At 49.3% G+C, this 25,105-nt stretch overlaps 1 protein-coding gene and 1 long non-coding RNA gene across 3 annotated transcripts in view; one reads left to right on the forward strand and one right to left on the reverse strand.

The window, feature by feature from the left end:
* MAPK8IP2 (mitogen-activated protein kinase 8 interacting protein 2) overlaps positions 1-25,105 on the forward strand; it is a 174,757-nt gene that overhangs the window by 132,700 nt on the left and 16,952 nt on the right. For both annotated transcript variants that reach the window (XM_075599235.1, XM_075599236.1), the window contains 2 exons: positions 3,382-3,452; positions 4,347-4,445. In XM_075599235.1, coding sequence (XP_075455350.1) covers positions 3,382-3,452; positions 4,347-4,445 — 170 coding nt within the window. The remainder of the gene's footprint in view (positions 1-3,381; positions 3,453-4,346; positions 4,446-25,105) is intronic.
* Positions 1-25,105, reverse strand: part of LOC142494784 (uncharacterized) — a 130,015-nt gene that overhangs the window by 76,998 nt on the left and 27,912 nt on the right. The window lies entirely within an intron of this gene.

Raw genomic sequence — 25,105 nt, forward strand, 5'->3', positions numbered from 1 at the left:
GGGATTGTATGGTTATGGGATTGTATGGTTATGGGATTGTATGGTTATGGGATTGTATGGTTATGGGATTGTATGGTTATGGGATTGTATGGTTATGGGATTGTATGTTTGTGTGGTTATGGGATTGTATGGTTATGGGATTGTATGGTTATGGGATTGTATGTTTGTGTGGTTATGGGATTGTATGGTTATGGGATTGTATGGTTATGGGATTGTATGTTTGTGTGGTTATGGGATTGTATGGTTATGGGATTGTATGGTTGTATGGTTATGGGATTGTATGGTTGTATGGTTGTATGGTTATGGGATTGTATGGTTATGGGATTGTATGGTTATGGGATTGTATGTTTGTGTGGTTATGGGATTGTATGGTTATGGGATTGTATGTTTGTGTGGTTATGGGATTGTACAGTTGTGTGGTTATGGGATTGTACAGTTGTGTAGTTATGGAATTGTACAGTTGTGTGGTTATGGGATTGTACGGTTGTGTGGTTATGGGTTTGTACGGTTGTGTGGTTATGGGTTTGTACGGTTGTGTGGTTATGGGTTTGTACGGTTGTGTGGTTATGGGTTTGTACAGTTGTGTGGTTATGGGATTGTACGGTTGTGTGGTTATGGGTTTGTACGGTTGTGTGGTTATGGGTTTGTACGGTTGTGTGGTTATGGGATTGTACAGTTGTGTGGTTATGGAATTGTACAGTTGTGTGGTTATGGGATTGTACAGTTGTGTGGTTATGGAATTGTGCAGTTGTGTGGTTATGGGATTGTACAGTTGTGTGGTTATGGGATTGTACAGTTGTGTGGTTATGGAATTGTACAGTTGTGTAGTTATGGAATTGTACAGTTGTGTGGTTATGGGATTGTACAGTTGTGTGGTTATGGGATTGTACGGTTGTGTGGTTATGGGATTATACGGTTGTGTGGTTATGGGATTGTGTGGTTATGGGATTATACGGTTGTGTGGTTATGGGATTGTATAGTTGTATGGTTGTGTGGTTATGGGATTGTATGTTTGTGTGGTTATGGGATTGTGTGGTTATGGGATTGTATAGTTATGGGATTGTATATTTATGTAATTGTATAGTTATGGTATTGTTTAGTTATGGGATTGTATAGTTATGGGATTGTATGTATGGTTATGGGATTGTGTGGTTATGGGATTGTGTGGTTATGGGATTGTGTGGTTATGGGATTGTGTGGTTATGGGATTGTGTGGTTATGGGATTGTGTGGTTATGGGATTGTATGGTTATGTGTTTATGGGATTGTGTGTTTATGGAATTGCATGTTTGTGTGGTTATGGGATTGTATGTTTGTGTGGTTATGGGATTGTATGGTTATGGGATTGTATGGTTATGGGATTGTATAGTTATGGGATTGTATAGTTATGGGATTGTATAGTTATGGGATTGTATAGTTATGGGATTGTGTGGTTATGGGATTGTGTGGTTATGGGATTGTGTGGTTATGGGATTGTATGGTTATGTGTTTATGGGATTGTGTGTTTATGGAATTGCATGTTTGTGTTGTTATGGGATTGTATGTTTGTGTGGTTATGGGATTGTATGGTTATGGGATTGTATGGTTATGGGATTGTATAGTTATGGGATTGTATAGTTATGGGATTGTATGGTTATGGGATTGTATGGTTATGGGATTGTATGGTTATGGGATTGTATGGTTATGGGATTGTATGGTTATGGGATTGTATGGTTATGGGATTGTATGGTTATGGGATTGAATGGTTATGGGATTGTATGGTTATGGGATTGTATGGTTATGGGATTGTATGGTTATGGGATTGTATGGTTATGGGATTGTATGTTTGTGTGGTTATGGGATTGTATGGTTATGGGATTGTATGGTTATGGGATTGTATGTTTGTGTGGTTATGGGATTGTATGGTTATGGGATTGTATGGTTGTATGGTTATGGGATTGTATGGTTATGGGATTGTATGGTTATGGGATTGTATGTTTGTGTGGTTATGGGATTGTATGGTTATGGGATTGTATGGTTATGGGATTGTATGTTTGTGTGGTTATGGGATTGTATGGTTATGGGATTGTATGGTTGTATGGTTATGGGATTGTATGGTTGTATGGTTGTATCGTTATGGGATTGTATGGTTATGGGATTGTATGGTTATGGGATTGTATGTTTGTGTGGTTATGGGATTGTATGGTTATGGGATTGTATGTTTGTGTGGTTATGGGATTGTATGGTTATGGGATTGTATGGTTATGGGATTGTATGTTTGTGTGGTTATGGGATTGTATGTTTGTGTGGTTATGGGATTGTATGGTTATGGGATTGTATGGTTATGGGATTGTATGTTTGTGTGGTTATGGGATTGTATGGTTATGGGATTGTATGGTTATGGGATTGTATGGTTATGGGATTGTATTTTTGTGTGGTTATGGGATTGTTATGGTTATGGGATTGTATGTTTGTGTGGTTATGGATTGTATGGTTATGGGATTGTATGGTTGTGTGGTTATGGGATTGTATGGTTATGGGATTGTATGGTTATGGGATTGTATGTTTGTGTGGTTATGGGATTGTATGGTTATGGGATTGTATGGTTATGGGATTGTATGGTTATGGGATTATATGGTTATGGGATTTTATGTTTGTGTGGTTATGGGATTGTATGGTTATGGGATTGTATGGTTGTGTGGTTATGGGATTGTATGGTTATGGGATTGTATGGTTATGGGATTGTATAGTTATGGGATTGTATAGTTATGGGATTGTATAGTTATGGGATTGTATAGTTATGGGATTGTATAGTTATGGGATTGTATTGTTATGGGATTGTATAGTTATGGGATTGTATAGTTATGGGATTGTATAGTTATGGGATTGTATGGTGATGGGATTGTATGGTTATGGGATTGTATGTCTACGGGATTGTATGTCTACGGGATTGTATGTCTACGGGATTGTATGTCTACGGGATTGTATGTCTACGGGATTGTATGGTTATGGGATTGTATGGTTATGGGATTGTATTATTATGGGATTGTATGGTTATGGGATTGTATGTCTATGGGATTGTATGGTTATGGGATTGTATGTCTATGGGATTGTATGTCTACGGGATTGTATGTCTACGGGATTGTATGTCTACGGGATTGTATGGTTATGTGGTTATAGGATTGTATGGTTATGGGGCTGTATGGTTATGGGATTGTATGGTTATGGGATTGTATGGTTATGTGGTTATAGGATTGTATGGTTATGGGGCTGTATGGTTATGGGATTGTATGGTTATGGGATTGTATGGTTATGTGGTTATAGGATTGTATGGTTATGGGGCTGTATGGTTACGAGATTGTATGGTTTTGAAGTTGTTGCTCTGATCTTTGTTGTGTTACAGGACGAGCGATGCAGTCACTTTTTTCAGATGAAGAATATTTCATTCTGTGGATGTCACCCCCGCAACAGCTGGTGAGAAAACAGGGGGCAGGTGTGTGACTGGGGGTCAATGTCTCAGTTACAGGGGCAGGTGTGTGACTGGGGGTCAGTGTCTCAGTTACAGGGGCAGGTGTGTGACTGGGGGTCAGTGTCTCAGTTACAGAGGCAGGTGTGTGACTGGGGGGTCAGTGTCTCAGTTACAGGGGCAGGTGTCTGACTGGGGGTCAGTGTCTCTGTTACAGGGACAGGTATGTGACTGGGGGGTCAGTGTCTCTGTTACAGAGGCAGGTGTGTGACTGGGGGTCAGTGTCTCTGTTACAGGGACAGGTGTGTGACTGGGGGGTCAGTGTCTCTGTTACAGAGGCAGGTGTGTGACTGGGGGTCAGTGTCTCAGTTACAGAGGCAGGTGTGTGACTGGGGGGTCAGTGTCTCTGTTACAGAGGCAGGTGTGTGACTGGGGGTCAGTGTCTCTGTTACAGAGGCAGGTGTGTGACTGGGGGGTCAGTGTCTCAGTTACAGAGGCAGGTGTGTGACTGGGGGGTCAGTGTCTCAGTTACAGGGGCAGGTGTGTGACTGGGGGTCAGTGTCTCTGTTACAGAGGCAGGTGTGTGACTGGGGGGTCAGTGTCTCAGTTACAGGGTCAGGTGTGTGACTGGGGGGTCAGTGTCTCAGTTACAGAGGCAGGTGTGTGACTGGGGGGTCAGTGTCTCAGTTACAGGGACAGGTATGTGACTGGGGGGTCAGTGTCTCAGTTACAGGGGCAGGTGTGTGACTGGGGGTCAGTGTCTCTGTTACAGGGTCAGGTTTACAGGTTGGGGGTTCATTGGTCAGAGAGAACTCTCCTGTGGAAGTATCTCGCCCACCTGAGTGCCTCGCCCTGTCGGTATCTCGCCCTTATACATCTCACCCACATTTCTGTTTCTTTAGTTATTTCGGCTTTATCACCAAACACCCCGTTTTGAGTCGCTTTGCTTGCCACGTCTTTGTGTCCCAGGATTCCATGCGACGCGTGGCCGAGTGTGTGGGGTGAGTATGGAACACGCCAACTACAACTACACGTGTGACCCATGTACAGGTGATCACAGCAACTGCGGTCAGCAGCGGGACCGTCACATTACACGTGTGCAGACGTGAGGAAAATCAGCAGGATAGTGGCAGGTCATTAAATAGATCAGCTCAGAATGACCCGTGAGCGATCGGGAGCCGGCCGAGGGAGGGTGGGGGAAATCATTGGTTAGACCCCATGTTGGGTATGGTGTTCAGTTCTGGAGAACACGGGATGTATGTACTATTTATTTATAAAATATTTTTCCAGGAAGTAATACAGTGAGAGTTACCTCTCGCTCTCACGCATGTCCTGGGCACAGAGTTATAACGTGTTACAGGCAGTAATACAGTGAGAGTTACCTCTCGCTCTCACGCATGTCCTGGGCACAGAGTTATAACATGTGTTACAGGCAGTAATACAGTGAGAGTTACCTCTCGTTCTCACGCATGTCCTGGGCACAGAGTTATAACGTGTTACAGGCAGTAAAACAGTGAGAGTTACCTCTCGTTCTCACGCATGTCCTGGGCACAGAGTTATAACATGTTACAGGCAGTAATACAGTGAGAGTTACCTCTCGTTCTCACGCATGTCCTGGGCACAGAGTTATAACGTGTTACAGGCAGTAATACAGTGAGAGTTACCTCTCGTTCTCACGAATGTCCTGGGCACAGAGTTATAACGTGTTACAGGCAGTAATACAGTGAGAGTTACCTCTCGTTCTCACGCATGTCCTGGGTACAGAGTTATAACATGTGTTACAGGAAGTAATACAGTGAGAGTTACCTCTCGTTCTCATGCATGCCCTGAGCACAGAGATATAACATGTGTTACAGGCAGTAATACAGTGAGAGTTACCTCTCGTTCTCACGCATGTCCTGGGCACAGAGTTATAACGTGTTACAGGCAGTAATACAGTGAGAGTTACCTCTCGCTCTCACGCATGTCCTGGGCACAGAGTTATAACGTGTTACAGGCAGTAATACAGTGAGAGTTACCTCCCGCTCTCACGCATGTCCTGAGCACAGAGTTATAACGTGTGTTACAGGCAGTAATACAGTGAGAGTTACCTCTCGTTCTCACGCATGTCCTGGGCACAGAGTTATAACGTGTTACAGGCAGTAATACAGTGAGAGTTACCTCTCGTTCTCACGCGTGTCCTGGGCACAGAGTTATAACGTGTGTTACAGGCAGTAATACAGTGAGAGTTACCTCTCGCTCTCACGCATGTCCTGGGCACAGAGTTATAACGTGTTACAGGCAGTAATACAGTGAGAGTTACCTCTCGTTCTCACGCATGTCCTGGGCACAGAGTTATAACGTGTTACCAGGAAGTAATACAGTGAGAGTTACTTCTCGCTCTCACGCATGTCCTGGGCACAGAGTTATTACGTGTTACAGGCAGTAATACAGTGAGAGTTACCTCTCGCTCTCACGCATGTCCTGGGCACAGAGTTATAACGTGTTACAGGCAGTAATACAGTGAGAGTTACCGCTCGTTCTCACGCATGTCCTGGGCACAGAGTTATAACATGTGTTACAGGCAGTAATACAGTGAGAGTTACCTCTCGTTCTCACGCATGTCCTGGGCACAGAGTTATAACATGTTACAGGCAGTAATACAGTGAGAGTTACCTCTCGTTCTCACGCATGTCCTGGGCACAGAGTTATAACGTGTTACAGGCAGTAATACAGTGAGAGTTACCTCTCGTTCTCACGCATGTCCTGGGCACAGAGTTATAACATGTGTTACAGGCAGTAATACAGTGAGAGTTACCTCTCGTTCTCACGCATGTCCTGGGCACAGAGTTATAACATGTGTTACAGGAAGTAACACAGTGAGAGTTACTTCTCGCTCTCACGCATGTCCTGGGCACAGAGTTATTACGTGTTACAGGCAGTAATACAGTGAGAGTTACCTCTCGCTCTCACGCATGTCCTGGGCACAGAGTTATAACGTGTTACAGGCAGTAATACAGTGAGAGTTACCGCTCGTTCTCACGCATGTCCTGGGCACAGAGTTATAACATGTGTTACAGGCAGTAATACAGTGAGAGTTACCTCTCGTTCTCACGCATGTCCTGGGCACAGAGTTATAACATGTTACAGGCAGTAATACAGTGAGAGTTACCTCTCGTTCTCACGCATGTCCTGGGCACAGAGTTATAACGTGTTACAGGCAGTAATACAGTGAGAGTTACCTCTCGTTCTCACGCATGTCCTGGGCACAGAGTTATAACATGTGTTACAGGCAGTAATACAGTGAGAGTTACCTCTCGTTCTCACGCATGTCCTGGGCACAGAGTTATAACGTGTTACAGGAAGTAACACAGTGAGAGTTACCGCTCGTTCTCACGCATGTCCTGGGCACAGAGTTATAACGTGTTACAGGCAGTAATACAGTGAGAGTTACCGCTCGTTCTCACGCATTTCCTGGGCACAGAGTTATAACGTGTTACAGGAAGTAATACAGTGAGAGTTACCTCTCGTTCTCACGCATGTCCTGGGCACAGAGATATAACATGTGTTACAGGCAGTAATACAGTGAGAGTTACCTCTCGTTCTCACGCATGTCCTGGGCACAGAGTTATAACGTGTGTTACAGGCAGTAATACAGTGAGAGTTACCTCTCGCTCTCACGCATGTCCTGGGCACAGAGTTATAACGTGTTACAGGCAGTAATACAGTGAGAGTTACCTCTCGTTCTCACGCATGTCCTGGGCACAGAGTTATAACGTGTTACCAGGAAGTAATACAGTGAGAGTTACTTCTCGCTCTCACGCATGTCCTGGGCACAGAGTTATTACGTGTTACAGGCAGTAATACAGTGAGAGTTACCTCTCGCTCTCACGCATGTCCTGGGCACAGAGTTATAACGTGTTACAGGCAGTAATACAGTGAGAGTTACCGCTCGTTCTCACGCATGTCCTGGGCACAGAGTTATAACATGTGTTACAGGCAGTAATACAGTGAGAGTTACCTCTCGTTCTCACGCATGTCCTGGGCACAGAGTTATAACATGTTACAGGCAGTAATACAGTGAGAGTTACCTCTCGTTCTCACGCATGTCCTGGGCACAGAGTTATAACGTGTTACAGGCAGTAATACAGTGAGAGTTACCTCTCGTTCTCACGCATGTCCTGGGCACAGAGTTATAACATGTGTTACAGGCAGTAATACAGTGAGAGTTACCTCTCGTTCTCACGCATGTCCTGGGCACAGAGTTATAACATGTGTTACAGGAAGTAACACAGTGAGAGTTACTTCTCGCTCTCACGCATGTCCTGGGCACAGAGTTATTACGTGTTACAGGCAGTAATACAGTGAGAGTTACCTCTCGCTCTCACGCATGTCCTGGGCACAGAGTTATAACGTGTTACAGGCAGTAATACAGTGAGAGTTACCGCTCGTTCTCACGCATGTCCTGGGCACAGAGTTATAACATGTGTTACAGGCAGTAATACAGTGAGAGTTACCTCTCGTTCTCACGCATGTCCTGGGCACAGAGTTATAACATGTTACAGGCAGTAATACAGTGAGAGTTACCTCTCGTTCTCACGCATGTCCTGGGCACAGAGTTATAACGTGTTACAGGCAGTAATACAGTGAGAGTTACCTCTCGTTCTCACGCATGTCCTGGGCACAGAGTTATAACATGTGTTACAGGCAGTAATACAGTGAGAGTTACCTCTCGTTCTCACGCATGTCCTGGGCACAGAGTTATAACATGTGTTACAGGAAGTAACACAGTGAGAGTTACCGCTCGTTCTCACGCATGTCCTGGGCACAGAGTTATAACGTGTTACAGGCAGTAATACAGTGAGAGTTACCGCTCGTTCTCACGCATGTCCTGGGCACAGAGTTATAACATGTGTTACAGGCAGTAATACAGTGAGTTACCTCTTGTTCTCACGCATGTCCTGGGCACAGAGTTATAACGTGTTACAGGCAGTAATACAGTGAGAGTTACCTCTCGTTCTCACGCATGTCCTGGGCACAGAGTTATAACGTGTTACAGGCAGTAATACAGTGAGAGTTACCTCTCGTTCTCACACATGTCCTGGGCACGGAGTAATAACGTGTGTTACAGGCAGTAATACAGTGAGAGTTACCTCTCGTTCTCACACATGTCCTGGGCACAGAGTTATAACGTGTTACAGGCAGTAATACAGTGAGAGTTACCTCTCGCTCTCACGCATGTCCTGGGCACAGAGTTATAACGTGTTACAGGCAGTAATACAGTGAGAGTTACCGCACGTTCTCACGCATGTCCTGGGCACAGAGTTATAACGTGTTACAGGCAGTAATACAGTGAGAGTTACCTCTCGTTCTCACGCATGTCCTGGGCACAGAGTTATAACGTGTTACAGGCAGTAGTAATACAGTGAGAGTTACCGCTCGTTCTCACGCATGTCCTGGGCACAGAGTTATAACTTGTTACCAGGAAGTAATACAGTGAGAGTTACCGCTCGTTCTCACGCATGTCCTGGGCACAGAGTTATAACGTGTTACAGGCAGTAATACAGTGAGAGTTACCTCTCGTTCTCACGCATGTCCTGGGCACAGAGTTATAACGTGTTACAGGAAGTAATACAGTGAGAGTTACCTCTCGTTCTCACGCATGTCCTGGGCACCGAGTTATAACATGTGTTACAGGCAGTAATACAGTGAGAGTTACCTCTCGTTCTCACGCATGTCCTGGGCACAGAGTTATAACGTGTTACAGGAAGTAATACAGTGAGAGTTACCTCTCGCTCTCACGCATGTCCTGGGCACAGAGTTATAACGTGTGTTACAGGCAGTAATACAGTGAGAGTTACCTCTCGTTCTCACGCATGTCCTGGGCACAGAGTTATAACGTGTTACAGGCAGTAATACAGTGAGAGTTACCTCTCGTTCTCACGCATGTCCTGGGCACAGAGTTATAACATGTGTTACAGGAAGTAATACAGTGAGTTACCTCTCGTTCTCACGCATGTCCTGGGCACAGAGTTATAACATGTGTTACAGGCAGTAATACAGTGAGAGTTACCGCTCGTTCTCACACATGTCCTGGGTACAGAGTTATAACATGTGTTACAGGCAGTAATACAGTGAGAGTTACCTCTCGTTCTCACACATGTCCTGGGCACAGAGTTATAACATGTGTTACAGGCAGTAATACAGTGAGAGTTACCTCTCGTTCTCACGCATGTCCTGGGTACAGAGTTATAACATGTGTTACAGGAAGTAATACAGTGAGAGTTACCTCTCGTTCTCACGCATGTCCTGGGTACAGAGTTATAACGTGTTACAGGCAGTAATACAGTGAGAGTTACCTCTCGTTCTCACGCATGTCCTGGGCACAGAGTTATAACGTGTTACAGGCAGTAATACAGTGAGAGTTACCTCTCGTTCTCACGCATGTCCTGGGCACAGAGTTATAACGTGTTACAGGCAGTAATACAGTGAGAGTTACCGCTCGTTCTCACGCATGTCCTGGGCACAGAGTTATAACGTGTTACAGGCAGTAATACAGTGAGAGTTACCGCTCGTTCTCACGCATGTCCTGGGCACAGAGTTATAACGTGTGTTACAGGAAGTAATACAGTGAGAGTTACCTCTCGTTCTCACGCATGTCCTGGGCACAGAGTTATAACGTGTTACAGGCAGTAATACAGTGAGAGTTACCGCTCGTTCTCACGCATGTCCTGGGCACAGAGTTATAACGTGTGTTACAGGCAGTAATACAGTGAGAGTTACCGCTCGTTCTCACGCATGTCCTGGGCACAGAGTTATACACTACCGACACACTTTATTCGAGTGTGGCCGGTACCGCAAGCCGGGAGATTTCCCGGCTTGCTAGTGGCCGCCCCTCGGCGTGCCGCGCGTCATAGACGCGCGGTCACGCGTCATCGGGAGCGTGCGCCCCCTGCACGCGTGTCCAGGGGCTCCCCGAGGGAGCCCTGGTGTCCCGCGATTGCGGGACAGCGGCAGGGGGTTCCGGGGGACCCGGCGGACCCGGCAGCGGTAGGGAGAGCGCCCCGATCGGAGGGCGCTCTTCCGCTGCTTCGGCGCGCGCCCGTCACACTCGGGCGCGCGCCAGGCTACTGCTGCGGCACAGAACGGGCAAATGCTCGAATAAACTGTGCCGCAGCAGTAACATGTGTTACAGGCAGTAATACAGTGAGAGTTACCTCTCGTTCTCACGCATGTCCTGGGCACAGAGTTATAACGTGTTACAGGCAGTAATACAGTGAGAGTTACCTCTCGTTCTCACGCATGTCCTGGGCACAGAGTTATAACGTGTGTTACAGGAAGTAATACAGTGAGAGTTACCTCTCGTTCTCACGCATGTCCTGGGCACAGAGTTATAACATGTGTTACAGGCAGTAATACAGTGAGAGTTACCTCTCGTTCTCACGCATGTCCTGGGCACAGAGTTATAACGTGTTACAGGCAGTAATACAGTGAGAGTTACCTCTCGTTCTCACGCATGTCCTGGGCACAGAGATATAACATGTGTTACAGGCAGTAATACAGTGAGAGTTACCTCTCGTTCTCACGCATGTCCTCGGCACAGAGTTATAACGTGTTACAGGCAGTAATACAGTGAGAGTTACCTCTCGTTCTCACGTATGTCCTGGGCACAGAGTTATAACGTGTTACAGGCAGTAATACAGTGAGAGTTACCTCTCGTTCTCACGCATGTCCTGGGCACAGAGTTATAACATGTGTTACAGGCAGTGATACAGTGAGAGTTACCTCTCGTTCTCACGCATGTCCTGGGCACAGAGTTATAACGTGTTACAGGCAGTAATACAGTGAGAGTTACCTCTCGTTCTCACGCATGTCCTGGGCACAGAGTTATAACGTGTTACAGGCAGTAATACAGTGAGAGTTACCTCTCGTTCTCACGCATGTCCTGGGCACAGAGTTATAATGACAAATACATAGCTACATTAAGTGAGCAGGGTATACATTATATACAAGACATTGCATGCACAGTTACAGATAATATATATTATAGGCGTATGTAACAGTTACAGACCAGATAAAAATGTGAAACAGCTTTAGTTTTGAAAGAACTTAAACTGGTGGTGGATATGAGAGTCTCTGGTAGGTTGTTCCAGTTTAGGGGTGCACGGTAGGAGAAGGAGGAGCGGCCGGATACTTTGTTGAACCTTGGGACCATGAACAGTCTTTTGGAGTCTGATCTCAGGTGATAGGTGCTGCATGTGGTAGGGGTGAGGAGCTTGTTCAGGTAGACGGGTAGCTTCCCCAGAAGTATTTGCAGGCAATATAGGAAAGGTGAACTTTGCGCCTAGACTCAAGTGATGACTAATCTAGTTCTTTGAGCATTTCGCAGTGATGTGTGTTGTAGTTGCAATGGAGGACAAAGTGGCATATTGAGTTAGAGGGTGTCTAGTTTCCTAAGGTGGGTTTGAGGTGCCGAGCCATATACTATGTCCCATTAGTCTATAATTGGCATTAGCACCTGCTGTGCGATACGCTTTCTGACCAGGAGACTTAGGGAGGATTTGTTCATATAAAGTACAACTAGATTGGTATAGTTTTGTAAGTAGCAATGTGCAACCCGAATGTTAAATGGGAGTCAAGCCATATGCTCAGATATTTAAAACTAGTCACAAGGGCTAGATTAGTTTTAGCGTTGGTTCTGGTAAGTAGCTGTCATTAGTAGCTTTAGAAATGTAGCCGTAGACCCAAATACCAAATCCAGTATTCAAGTCTCAAAAAGTCAGATTGAAGTACGTGTTCAAGGTTAGAGAGTTTAGGGGCTGTGTGCGTATAGGATTGTGTCATCCGCATACATGTGTATTGAGGCTTCCTTACAAGCTGTGGGTAAATCATTAATGAAGAGTAAAAAGAGTAGGGCCAACAGAACAGAGCCTTGCGGGACACCACAGGTGACTTCCAAAGGGTTGGAGTTACTGTATAGTCCGAGATAGATACATATTGAGATCTATGTGATAGGAAGGAGTGAAACCAGTTTAACAAGATAGCATGATCAACCGTATTAAAAACCTTTGTACAATTTAGCATTTGCTAAGTGCAATTTGTCAGAGTAGTATCATCCTTTTTGATATTAGATGGTTGATAGCTAAAAGGCTGGAATAAATTGTTACTGACCTTTCTGAAGTTAGCTGGGTTTGATGTATTTTGGTGGAGATTGTCAGAGTAATATTGTGCTTTTGCGTGCCTTGTTTGCCTTGTGCACACGTTCTGCAGACATCTGTAGTGATTGAGATCCTTGGTAGTGCCAGTTACTTTGTAGCTTTTCCACAAGGCATCCCTGAGCTGGTAGAGTGCTATAAGGTCAGGTGTAACCCATGGAAGGTGGGCCCCCCCGTACCCTTATTTTGCATAGTCGAGCATGGGTATCGCAGAGTTTTAAGAACTCGGATTGGAAATAGTCGAGCGCAGAATCAGGGTCGGGAATTAAGTTGATTCTGTAGTAAGATCAGCCAGAAACTGTTGTGGGTTAAAGTTTTTAAATGTTCTAGTGAGGAGAACTTTAGGGCTTGATTGGGGCGGTTTAATTTTCCTTACACAGTACACTATTGCATGGTCACTGAAAATGTCAGGAAGGTGCCAGAGGATTGGATTCTGCTGGGGTTTGAGGAGAGAATCCAGTCTAGCAAGGAATGGTTATGCGACTTCAGGTTTATCCGTGTGGGTTGGGAAATGAGTTGCGATGGGTTAAGTGACTTGAGTTGTATCTGGATTTTGTGGTTTTTAGGGTCAAGCCAATTGTAGTTGAAATCCCCAAGAACTAGCAGCTCACTCTTCTCATTCAGAGAGGAAATGGAGCCAAGAAATTGGGTGATATCAGTCAGGGATTGTAGAGAGGCTTTAGGGGGGCGGTAGATGCCAGCAATAAGAACAGGCTGATGTAGCCAGGTCCCCCTCTGGCTCCCCGATTCCCTGTTTCCCCTTCGTTTACCTCCGCTGCTGTGGGGGGATGTTGTGGGTGGCGACGGGTTCACTGGCAGCTCCCTCTGCAGGGCGCCGCCATGTTGGTGGTACGTGGCGCAGCGCAAGGGTCGTGTGTGCGCAGTAGAGCTGCGACGGCCATTGGAGGGTTGCGCAGTGTAGGCAGCGCACAAGGCAGTCCATAGAGAGAGGCTTCGCGGGGACTACAAGCCCCATAGTGCTCAGGGGTTGGAGTACCACCTGACACCAGGGAGCCAATAGCGCGGCCGAATCCCCTGCTTGTGAGAGATACCTTTGGCGCGCTCAGGAAAAGGAGGCAGTCGGAGCTGGGACACAGACATGGGAGGAGGTATGTGTACAGGGGTCTGTGACCCTCTGCACTATGCCAGATTTCCCCATAGGCCCCAGCTAGGCCCCGACTCACAAGTGTAGTTTGTGGCTGCTATAGGGACAGGCCCTTAGGTAGGGACCCTGCCCCATTAGCTAATTGAGTAGTTAGGGACACAGCTGCTAAGCAAGCAATCCCTGATAATTGTGGTCTGGGATCAGACCACACTGGAAGACACAGAGACTATCATCATGGTGGGACACGCCAGCAGGATACCACCCCACGCGAAGGCGGACTCACCGTGGATGACATCACTGGATCGGCGGATCCCATTTGTCCACCAGTCAGTGCGCCCGTGTGCTGGAGACCAGGAGAAGACGGCATTCGTCTGCCCTCTCGGGTTCTATCAATTCACCTGGATGCCTCAAGTTATTTGTGGTGCCCCAGCGACTTTCCAGAGGTTGATAGAGAAGACGATTGGGGACATGAACCCCCGCGGGTGCCTGGTTTACCTCGATGATATCATTGTATTTGGGAAGACCCTCGAAGAGCATGAGGAATGCCCCCTGAAGGTGCTGGATAGGCTAGGCAAAAAGGGCCTGAAGTTATCCCTGTATAAGTGCCGGTTCTGCTGAACGTCCGTCACCTATATGGGTCACATTGTGTCTGCAGACGGAGTTGCCACCGATCCCGCCAAGGTCGAGGCCGTGATGAACTGGCCAAGACCAGATAACGTGATGGCATTGAGATCCTTCTTAGGGTTCTGCGGCTATTACCGTCTCTTCGTTGAAGGATACTCCAGTAAAGCCAAGGCCCTTAACAACCTACTCAAGGTTTATCCAGAGGAACCTCGGCAGAGAGCAACGTCTCCGCGAACCCCTTTTGGCGACAGATGGACCTCTACTTGTGAGAACGCTTTCATCGGACTCAAGAAAAGCCTGACGGAAGCCCCAGTCTTGACTTATGCTGATCCCGAGAAACCTTACGTCCTACACGTGGACGCCAGCTTCAACGGGCTGGGAGCAGTGCTACACCAGAAGTATCCAGCCGGCTTGCGACCAGTGGCATAAGTGAGACGAAACTTAACCCCTAGTGAGAAAAACTACCCATTCACAAATTAGAATTCCTCGCCCTCAAGTGGGCCGTAGTGGAAAAACGTAATGACTGTTTATACAGGGTCTCCTTTGAAGTAAGAACGGACAACAATCCATTGACCCATATCCTAATGACAGCCAAATTGGATGCCACTGGCCATAGATGGTTGGCCGCCCTATCCAATTATCAGTTCACCCTGAAGTATAAACCCGGTCCTCTGAACGTAGGAGCTGACGCCCTATCTAGGAGACCGGGACGGAGTACGTCAGATGAGGGCCCATGGAAAGAAATCCCAGGACCAGGAATGAAGGCGATGGGTTCTACCGCGGCAATCGTAGACGATAAAGTCGCGTTCTCCGAGTTGAGATTTGCTGATTTTTTGGGATGACGGCCACAGGCCCTTCCTGCCACTTACTGTAGTCTGGACGGCCTGGAAATTCTTCCAAACACTGTCCTAATGTGGAAGGAGATAGTGATGGCGCAGATAAACGATCCGTGGCTAATGCTATCCTCGAAGCTCTACATCAGAATAATCCATCCCCGCTAATGGTGTCGCCATTCTGATGAGGGAATGGTACAAATTCAAAATAGATCGTGGTCTTCTCTATCGGGTCGTCCCCTATCACAATCATCCGGACATACGACAGCTGTTTCTACCCCGAAGTATGCAGTACCATGTGCTAAGATCCTACACGATGACCATGGACATTTAGTGGTAGATAAAACATTCGGTTTAATACGAGACCGAATCTCCTGGCCCAAAATGCGGGAGTCCGTGGAGCGGCATTGCAGAAGATGATTATGATGTCTCCAGAGAATAACACTGCCCACCCGTGCTGCCCCAATAGGCCATCTTAAAAGCTCTGGCCCAATGGATTTAGTCTGCATGGACTTCTTGTGTATCGAACCCGACTCCAGGGGCATCGGCAGTGTGCTGGTAGTGACCGATCATTACACCCGCTACTCCCAGGCATTTCCAACAAAAGACCAGAAAGCTATCACGGTAGCCAAAGTACTGTGGGAGAAATATTTTGTGCACTACGGTCTGCCAAACCGAATGCACTCCAGCCAAGGAAGGGACTTTGAGAGCAAACTGATCAAGTAGCTCCTAACAAGGAGTTATTAAATATCCAAAAGTCTAGGACTACTCCCTATCACCCTGAGGGGGATGCTCTCCCTGACAGATTAAATCGGACTTTGTTGGATATGTTAGGCACCTTAAAGGGCTCTCAAAAGGGAGAATGGAGCAAGCATGTTGAGGCAATGGTACACGCATACAATTGCACTCGGCATGAATCTACGGGGTATACGCCCTACTTTATGATGTTCGGCAGAGAGGCGCGACTGCCGGTAGACATCCGCCTCAGGGTATCTACCAATGGGGTAACCAATGTGGCTCACTACCGCTATGTGAAGCGACTGCAAGATAGTTTGCACCGCGCCTATCAGTTAGCGGAAAGGGCCACAGCCCAGTTAAACACCAACAACAAGCGGAGATACGATCATAAAGTCCGCTATCGGGAGCTTCGGCCTGGAGACGCTGTTCTCTTACGCAACTTGGGGATTCGCAGCAAACACAAGCTGGCCGATCGATGGAGAGAAGGACACTTTGAAGTAGAGTCCAAATGCCGGGCTTCCCTGTGTATTACATACGCGACACCGCAGGCAGGGTAAAGGTTTGGCATAGAAACCATTTGTTGCCCATACCAAAGTGGGCGATGGCGGCTCAGAACCAGAGACTGTTGCAACTAACCTGAGCCCAACGAATCTACAGAAACTCCCGGTCCCATGACCAAGAGCGATCCAGATCCTGTGGAAGAAACTTCTGCTGACCACACCAGAGACTGGTGGGCACCTCTCGAAGGAGCACCAGGTAATGGGCCTGAGCCTCGAGTACTCTCACCCACGGCTTCAACAAGTCACTCCCTCAACCCCAACAGTACCAGCTTTGTGCCCAAAAGAGACTTTGTTCCATCCAATCCACTTCTTACTGGAGAAATGGGACCTCAAGTCCCAGAGCATCTTTCTTATCAGGAAGCCAGAGACTGAGACCGAGACTCGTCGGAGTCAAAGAGTGAGGCGTCCAGCCACTAGAGTGGCTTATGATCAACTAGGGGCACCCCACTATGAGTCTCAGCAGCCGAGGGTCACGTGTGTGCAGTGGAGCTGCGGTGGCCATTGGAGGGCAGACGTCATTTTTGAGCATCAGGAAAAGCTTGCACAAACATTTCACAGCCTCTTGCATGGAGCACAGTTTCTGCGGCGGGCAACTTCATACCTCCATGTTTACAGGTCATAGACATTAAAGATGACAAACACACACTCTGCGCTCCAAACGTTCCAAAACGAGCAAAAAACATGACATTATTTTATTTTGCTTTCCCAGCCCCACTTTGGGCGCCAAATGTAACCCCTCCTTGCCTGGCGCATTGGAGTGTTACGTCAGGTAGTGGGAATAGGTACGGGTGTTTATCTTTCTCAGGGCATTGGCATCCGTGCAGGCAGGCGTTGTAAGCCGACATCCGTGCAGGCGGGCGTTGTAAGTGGACATCCGTGCAGGCAGGCGTTGTAAGCCGACATCCGTGCAGGCGGGCGTTGTAAGCCGACATCCGTGCAGGGGGGCGTTGTAAGCCGACATCCGTGCAGGCGGGCGTTGTAAGCCGACATCCGTGCAGGCGGGCGTTGTAAGCCGACATCCGTGCAGGCGGGCGTTGTAAGCGGACATCCGTGCAGGCGGGCGTTGTAAGCGGACATCCGTGCAGGCGGGCGTTGTAAGCCGACATCCGTGCAGGCGGGCGTTGTAAGCCGACATCCGTGCAGGCGGGCGTTGTAAGCCGACATCCGTGCAGGCGGGCGTTGTAAGCCGACATCCGTGCAGGTGGGCGTTGTAAGCCGACATCCGTGCAGGCGGGCGTTGTAAGCGGACATCCGTGCAGGCGGGCGTTGTAAGCGGACATCCGTGCAGGCGGGCGTTGTAAGCCGACATCCGTGCAGGTGGGCGTTGTAAGCCGACATCCGTGCAGGCGGGCGTTGTAAGCCGACAAACCCGTGCAGGTGGGCGTTGTAAGCCGACATCCGTGCAGGCGGGCGTTGTAAGCGGACATCCGTGCAGGCGGGCGTTGTAAGCGGACATCCGTGCAGGCGGGCGTTGTAAGCGGACATCCGTGCAGGCGGGCGTTGTAAGCCGACATCCGTGCAGGCGGGCGTTGTAAGCGGACATCCGTGCAGGCGGGCGTTGTAAGCCGACATCCGTGCAGGCGGGCGTTGTAAGCCGACATCCGTGCAGGCGGGCGTTGTAAGCCGACATCCATGCAGGCGGGCGTTGTAAGCCGACATCCGTGCAGGTGGGCGTTGTAAGCCGACATCCGTGCAGGCGGGCGTTGTAAGCGGACATCCGTGCAGGTGGGCGTTGTAAGCGGACATCCGTGCAGGTGGGCGTTGTAAGCGGACATCCGTGCAGGTGGGCGTTGTAAGCGGACATCCGTGCAGGTGGGCGTTGTAATTAAGGGAACCAGGAACTTTATTTAGACAAACAAGTTCTCTTTATTTCTTAAAGTCACACGTTCTTCATCTCTGGGAGCTCAGGCAGCGTCCCACGGAGGCACGTGGCTTGTCACGTTACTCACACCTTTAGTGGATAAACAGCAATCTGAGGCTTTCCAGCAGCCTACCAGGACCTAGCGCAGGGTGCACTGACTATCCAGGACCCAGCGCAGGGTGCACTGACTATCCAGGACCCAGCGCAGGGTGCACTGACTATCCAGGACCCAGCGCAGGGTGCACTGACTATCCAGGACCCAGCGCAGGGTGCACTGACTATCCAGGACCCAGCGCAGGGTGCACTGACTATCCAGGACCCAGCGCAGGGTGCACTGACTATCCAGGACCCAGCGCAGGGTGCACTGACTATCTAGGACCCAGCGCAGGGTGCACGGACTATCTAGGACCCAGCGCAGGGTGCACTGACTATCCAGAACCCAACGCAGGGTGCACTGACTATCCAGGACCCAGCACAGGGGTGCACTGACTATCAAGAACCCAACGCAGGGTGCACTGACTATCCAGGACCCAGCGCAGGGTGCACTGACTATCCAGGACCCAGCGCAGGGTGCACTGACTATCCAGGACCTAGCGCAGGGTGCACTGAATATCTAAGACCCAGCGCAAGGTGCACTGACTATCCAGGACCCAGCGCAGGGTGCACTGACTATCCAGGACCCAGCACAGGGTGCACTGACTATCCAGGACCCAGCGCAGGGTGCACTGACTATCCAGGACCCAGCGCAGGGTGCACTGACTATCCAGGACCCAGCACAGGGTGCACGGTCTATCCAGGACCCAGCGCAGGGTGCACTGACTATCCAGGACCCAGCGCAGGGTGCACTGACTATCCAGGACCCAGTGCAGTGTGCACGGTTTATCCACGACCCAGCGCAAGGTGCACTGACTATCCAGGACCCAGCGCAGGGTGCACTGACTATCCAGGACCCAGCGCAGGGTGCACTGACTATCCAGGACCCAGCGCAGGGTGCACTGACTATCCAGGACCCAGCACAGGGTGCACTGACTATCCAGGACCCAGCGCAGAGTGCACTGACTATCCAGGACCCAGCGCAGGGTGCACTGACTATCCAGGACCCAGCGCAGGGTGCACTGACTATCCAGGACCCAGCGCAGGGTGCACTGACTATCCAGGACCCAGCGCAGGGTGCACTGACTATCCAGGACCCAGCACAGGGGTGCACTGACTATCCACGACCCAGCACAGGGGTGCACTGACTATCCAGGACCCAGCGCAGGGTGCACTGACTATCCAGGACCCAGCGCAGGGTGCACTGACTATCCAGGACCCAGCGCAGGGTGCACTGACTATCCAGGACCCAGCGCAGGGTGCACTGACTATCCAGGACCCAGCGCAGGGTGCACTGACTATCCAGGACCCAGCGCAGGGTGCACTGACTATCCAGGACCCAGCGCAGGGTGCACTGACTATCCAGGACCCAGCGCAGGGTGCACTGACTATCCAGTACCCAGCGCAGGGTGCACTGACTATCCAGGACCCAGCGCAGGGTGCACTGACTATCCAGGACCCAGCGTAGGGTGCACTGACTATCCAGGACCCAGCGCAGGGTGCACTGACTATCCAGGACCCAGCGCAGGGTGCACTGACTATCCAGGACCCAGCGCAGGGTGCACTGACTATCCAGGACCCAGCACAGGGTGCACTGACTATCCAGGACCCAGCGCAGGGTGCACTGACTATCCAGGACCCAGCGCAGGGTGCACTGACTATCCAGGACCCAGTGCAGGGTACACTGACTATCTAGGACCCAGCGCAGGGTGTACTGACTATCCAGGACCCAGCGCAGGGTGCACTGACTATCCAGGACCCAGCGCAGGGTGCACTGACTATCCAGGACCCAGCGCAGGGTGCACTGACTATCCAGGACCCAGCGCAGGGTGCACTGACTATCCAGGACCCAGCGCAGGGTGCACTGACTATCCAGGACCCAGCGCAGGGTGCACTGACTATCCAGGACCCAGCACAGGGTGCACTGACTATCCAGGACCCAGCGCAGGGTGCACTGACTATCCAGGACCCAGCGCAGGGTGCACTGACTATCCAGGACCCAGCGCAGGGTGCAATGACTATCCAGGACCCAGCGCAGGGTGCACTGACTATCCAGGACCCAGCTCAGGGTGCACTGACTATCCAGGACCCAGCGCAGGGTGCACTGACTATCCAGGACCCAGCGCAGGGTGCACTGACTATCCAGGACCCAGCGCAGGGTGCACTGACTATCCAGGACCCAGCGCAGGGTGCACTGACTATCCAGGACCCAGCGCAGGGTGCACTGACTATCCAGGACCCAGTGCAGGGTGCAATGACTATCCACGACCCAGCACAGGGTGCACTGACTATCCAGGACCCAGCGCAGGGGGCACTGACTATCCAGGACCCAGCGCAGGGTGCACTGACTATCCAGGACCCAGCGCAGGGTGCAATGACTATCCACGACCCAGCACAGGGTGCACTGACTATCCAGGACCCAGCGCAGGGTGCACTGACTATCCAGGACCCAGTGCAGGGTGCAATGACTATCCACGACCCAGCGCAGGGTGCACTGACTATCTAGGACCCAGCGCAGGGTGCACTGACTATCCAGGACCCAGTGCAGGGTGCACTGACTATCCAGGACCAAGAGCAGGGTGCACTGACTATCCAGGACCCAGCGCATGGTGCAATGACTATCCAGGACCCAGTGCAGGGTGCAATGACTATCCAGGACCCAGCGCAGGGTGCACTGACTATCTAGGACCCAGCGCAGGGTGCACTGACTATCCAGGACCCAGCGCAGGGTGCACTGACTATCCAGGACCTAGCGCAGGGTGCACTGAATATCTAAGACCCAGCGCAGGGTGCACTGACTATCCAGGACCCAGCGCAGGGTGCACTGACTATCCAGGACCCAGCACAGGGTGCACTGACTATCCAGGACCCAGCGCAGGGTGCACTGACTATCCAGGACCCAGCACAGGGTGCACTGACTATCCAGGACCCAGCGCAGGGTACACTGACTATCTAGGACCCAGCGCAGGGTGTACTGACTATCCAGGACCCAGCGCAGGGTGCACTGACTATCCAGGACCCAGCGCAGGGTGCACTGACTATCCAGGACCCAGCGCAGGGTGCACTGACTATCCAGGACCCAGCGCAGGGTGCACTGACTATCCAGGACCCAGCGCAGGGTGCACTGACTATCCAGGACCCAGCGCAGGGTGCACTGACTATCCAGGACCCAGCACAGGGTGCACTGACTATCCAGGACCCAGCGCAGGGTGCACTGACTATCCAGGACCCAGCGCAGGGTGCACTGACTATCCAGGACCCAGCGCAGGGTGCAATGACTATCCAGGACCCAGCGCAGGGTGCACTGACTATCCAGGACCCAGCGCAGGGTGCACTGACTATCCAGGACCCAGCGCAGGGTGCACTGACTATCCAGGACCCAGCGCAGGGTGCACTGACTATCCAGGACCCAGCGCAGGGGGCACTGACTATCCAGGACCCAGCGCAGGGTGCACTGACTATCCAGGACCCAGCGCAGGGTGCAATGACTATCCACGACCCAGCACAGGGTGCACTGACTATCCAGGACCCAGCGCAGGGTGCACTGACTATCCAGGACCCAGTGCAGGGTGCAATGACTATCCACGACCCAGCGCAGGGTGCACTGACTATCTAGGACCCAGCGCAGGGTGCACTGACTATCCAGGACCCAGTGCAGGGTGCACTGACTATCCAGGACCAAGAGCAGGGTGCACTGACTATCCAGGACCCAGCGCATGGTGCAATGACTATTTGCCAAAGAATTGGCAATCGGATTAATCCCTGGATCAACATCCTTCCCATGTATACTTATTTGGTATATCCCTGTATACCTTTCCCATCTAAAAAGATGTCCAACCTTTTTTTGAACAAATCTATTGTATCTGCCATCACAGTCTCCATGGGTAATGAATTCCACATTTTAATTGCCCTTACTGTAAAGAACCCTTTCCTTTGTTGCTGGTGAAATCTCCTTTCCTCCAACCTAAAAGGGAAGCCCCTGAGTCCTTTGTACTACCCTTGGGATGAATAGTTCATTTGAAAGCTCCTTGTACTGTCCCCGAATATATTTGTATATTTGTATATAGTTATCATATCCCCTCTTAGACGCCTCTTTTCTAATGTAAATAAATCTAATTTAGCTAGCCTCTCCTCATAAATTAGATTGTCTATCCCCTTTATTCATTTGGTGGCCCTTCTCTGCACTCTCTCTAGTTCCAGAATGTATTTTCTAAGGAGTGGTGCCCAAAATTGTTCTCCATATTCATGGTGTGGTCTTACTAATGCTTCGTAAAGGGGCATAATTATGTTTACTTCCCTTCCATCCATTGCCTGTTTAATGCAAGATAAGATCTTGTTTGCCTTTGCAGCTACTGCTTGACTTTGGGCACTATTGCTAAGCCTGCTGTCTACAAGTACTCCTAAATCCTTCTCCATCAAGGATTCCCCCAATTTATCCCCATTTAATTTGTAAGTCGCCAGTTTATTCTTGCGTCCCAAATGCATAACCTTACATTTATCTGTATTAAACCTCATCTACCATTTTCCTGCCCACTTTTCCAGTCTCTCCTGCTCTGATTCTATTACCTTACACAATTTAGTATCATCAGCAAAGATGGAGACTTTGCTCTCGATGCCAACCTCAAGGTCATTAATAAACAAGTTAAAAAGCAGGGGTCCCAGTACCTATCCTTGAGGTACTCCAGTCAGAACCTTAGCCCAACCAGAAAAAGTTCCATTTATGACAACCCTCTGTTGTCTGCCTTCCACCAGTTTTAAATCCAGGTGCATATTTTTACTGAGTCCAATTTTCTTTATTTTGTACACCAACCTCTTGTGTGAAACCGCATCAAAAGCCTTTGCAAAATCTAAGTAGACCACATCAACTGCATTACTCTGGTCTAAATTCCTACTTACCCCCTCAAAGAAACAAATAAGGTTAGTTTGGCAAGATCTATCCTTCATAAATCCATGCTGACTATTACTAATAATTTTGTTTTCCATTCGGTATTCCTGAATATTATCCCGTATTAAACCTTCAAGTAGTTTCCCTACTATTGAAGTCAGGCTTACAGGTCTGTAATTTCCCGGTTGTGATCTAGCTCCCTTTTTAAATATAGGCACCACATCTGCTTTACGCCAATCTTGTGGTACTGAGCCTGTGGAAATGGAGTCCTTGAATATTAAATATAATGGGTTGGCTATTACTGAGCTTAACTTCGTGAGAACTCTTGGATGTATGCCATCGGGGCCAGGTGCCTTATTTAATGAAAAAATTTCTAGTCCCTTATGAACTTCTTCCTAAGTTAACCAATTGTACATTAATATGGAGGTTGTGGCTTCCTCCTGCGGCACTACTATTGAACTTGATTCTTCCCTGGTATACACAGAGGCAAAGAATTTGTTTACTACCTCAGCTTTGAAACAGCATAGTTACAGTGACACATGAGGTGATACGGCACAGGGTGGCTTGCGTGTACTGACTGATCTGTGTGGTTGATTTGAAGTGCTGGTTGGTTAAAGTGTGTGCCGTTAGAACCAGAAGGAAAGGGAAGTACTGGGTATACTAGCAGGGGTGGCTGTTTTTGGGCAGTGTGCAGTGGGTTAATCTATTTTTAAAGTGTGCTGTAATTTGAAGCCTGTAACTTTTTTCCCTTTCTCCTGCCTGAGGCAGAGTGGGTGTGGTTGGTTAATTGGCTGGCCTAACACACCTGCAGTGGGTGGGGTTAGTTAATTGATAACCTAACACACCTGGTGGGTGTCCCTATTTAAACAGAGGCTTCTAATGAATCCTGAGCTTGCGTGTACTGACTGATCTGTGTGGTTGATTTGAAGTGCTGGTTGCTTAAAGTGTGTGCAGTTAGAACCAGAAGCAGTTGTTTAAAGTGCTGGTTGTTTAAAGTGTGTGCAGTTAGAACCAGAAGCAGTTTGAACAAGGAAGCGGTTAAACAAGGTATAGTTTATTGAAGTACAGTTTACTGTTAGTACTTATAAACTTCATAGTTGCTAGAATGAGCAGGATTGAAAATGCCACTCAATGCACATCTTGCCACATGTATGTGCATTTGGAGCAGCTGTTCCAAGGAGCATACCGCTGTGAGACGTGTGAGCGGGGGGGGGGGGGGGTCTCTTCAGAGTCAGAGATTGCTGATCTTAAGAGGCAACTTGCAATATTGAGGGACATTGGCAATCTTGAAAGGGAATTAGAGCTCACTGAGCAGGCCCTTGCTTCGACTAGTGGTGCAGATGGTGGCGCTGTTAGTGAAGAGCAGGTAGGTAGCTTGGTTGCTGTTAGTGAGGAGCAGGTGGGTAGCTGGGTGACAGTTAGAAGGGGAAGCAGGGGCAATAGGGAGAGGCAGGTCGTTTCTGAGCTGACACATCCCAATAGATTTGCCGTGTTGAGTGAAGATATTGGGAATATTGGGGCAGAAATGGCAAGGCTGGGGGAGACTAATTCCTCTAGCAGCCAGGGGAATAGTTCCTCCAGCACAGTGGGGACTCAGGATGCTCAGATACAAAGAAAGATGGTGGTGGTAGGGAACTCCATTATTAGGAAGGTAGATAGGGCAATCTGTTGCCAGGACCGCATGAACCGAACAGTTTGTTGTCTCCCGGGTGCTCGGGTTCGGCACATTGCGGATCGGGTAGACAGATTGTTGGGGGGGGGGGGGCTG

The sequence above is a fragment of the Ascaphus truei genome, chromosome 5 (assembly GCF_040206685.1).
Source record: "Ascaphus truei isolate aAscTru1 chromosome 5, aAscTru1.hap1, whole genome shotgun sequence".
Taxonomy (NCBI): Eukaryota; Metazoa; Chordata; class Amphibia; order Anura; family Ascaphidae; genus Ascaphus; species Ascaphus truei.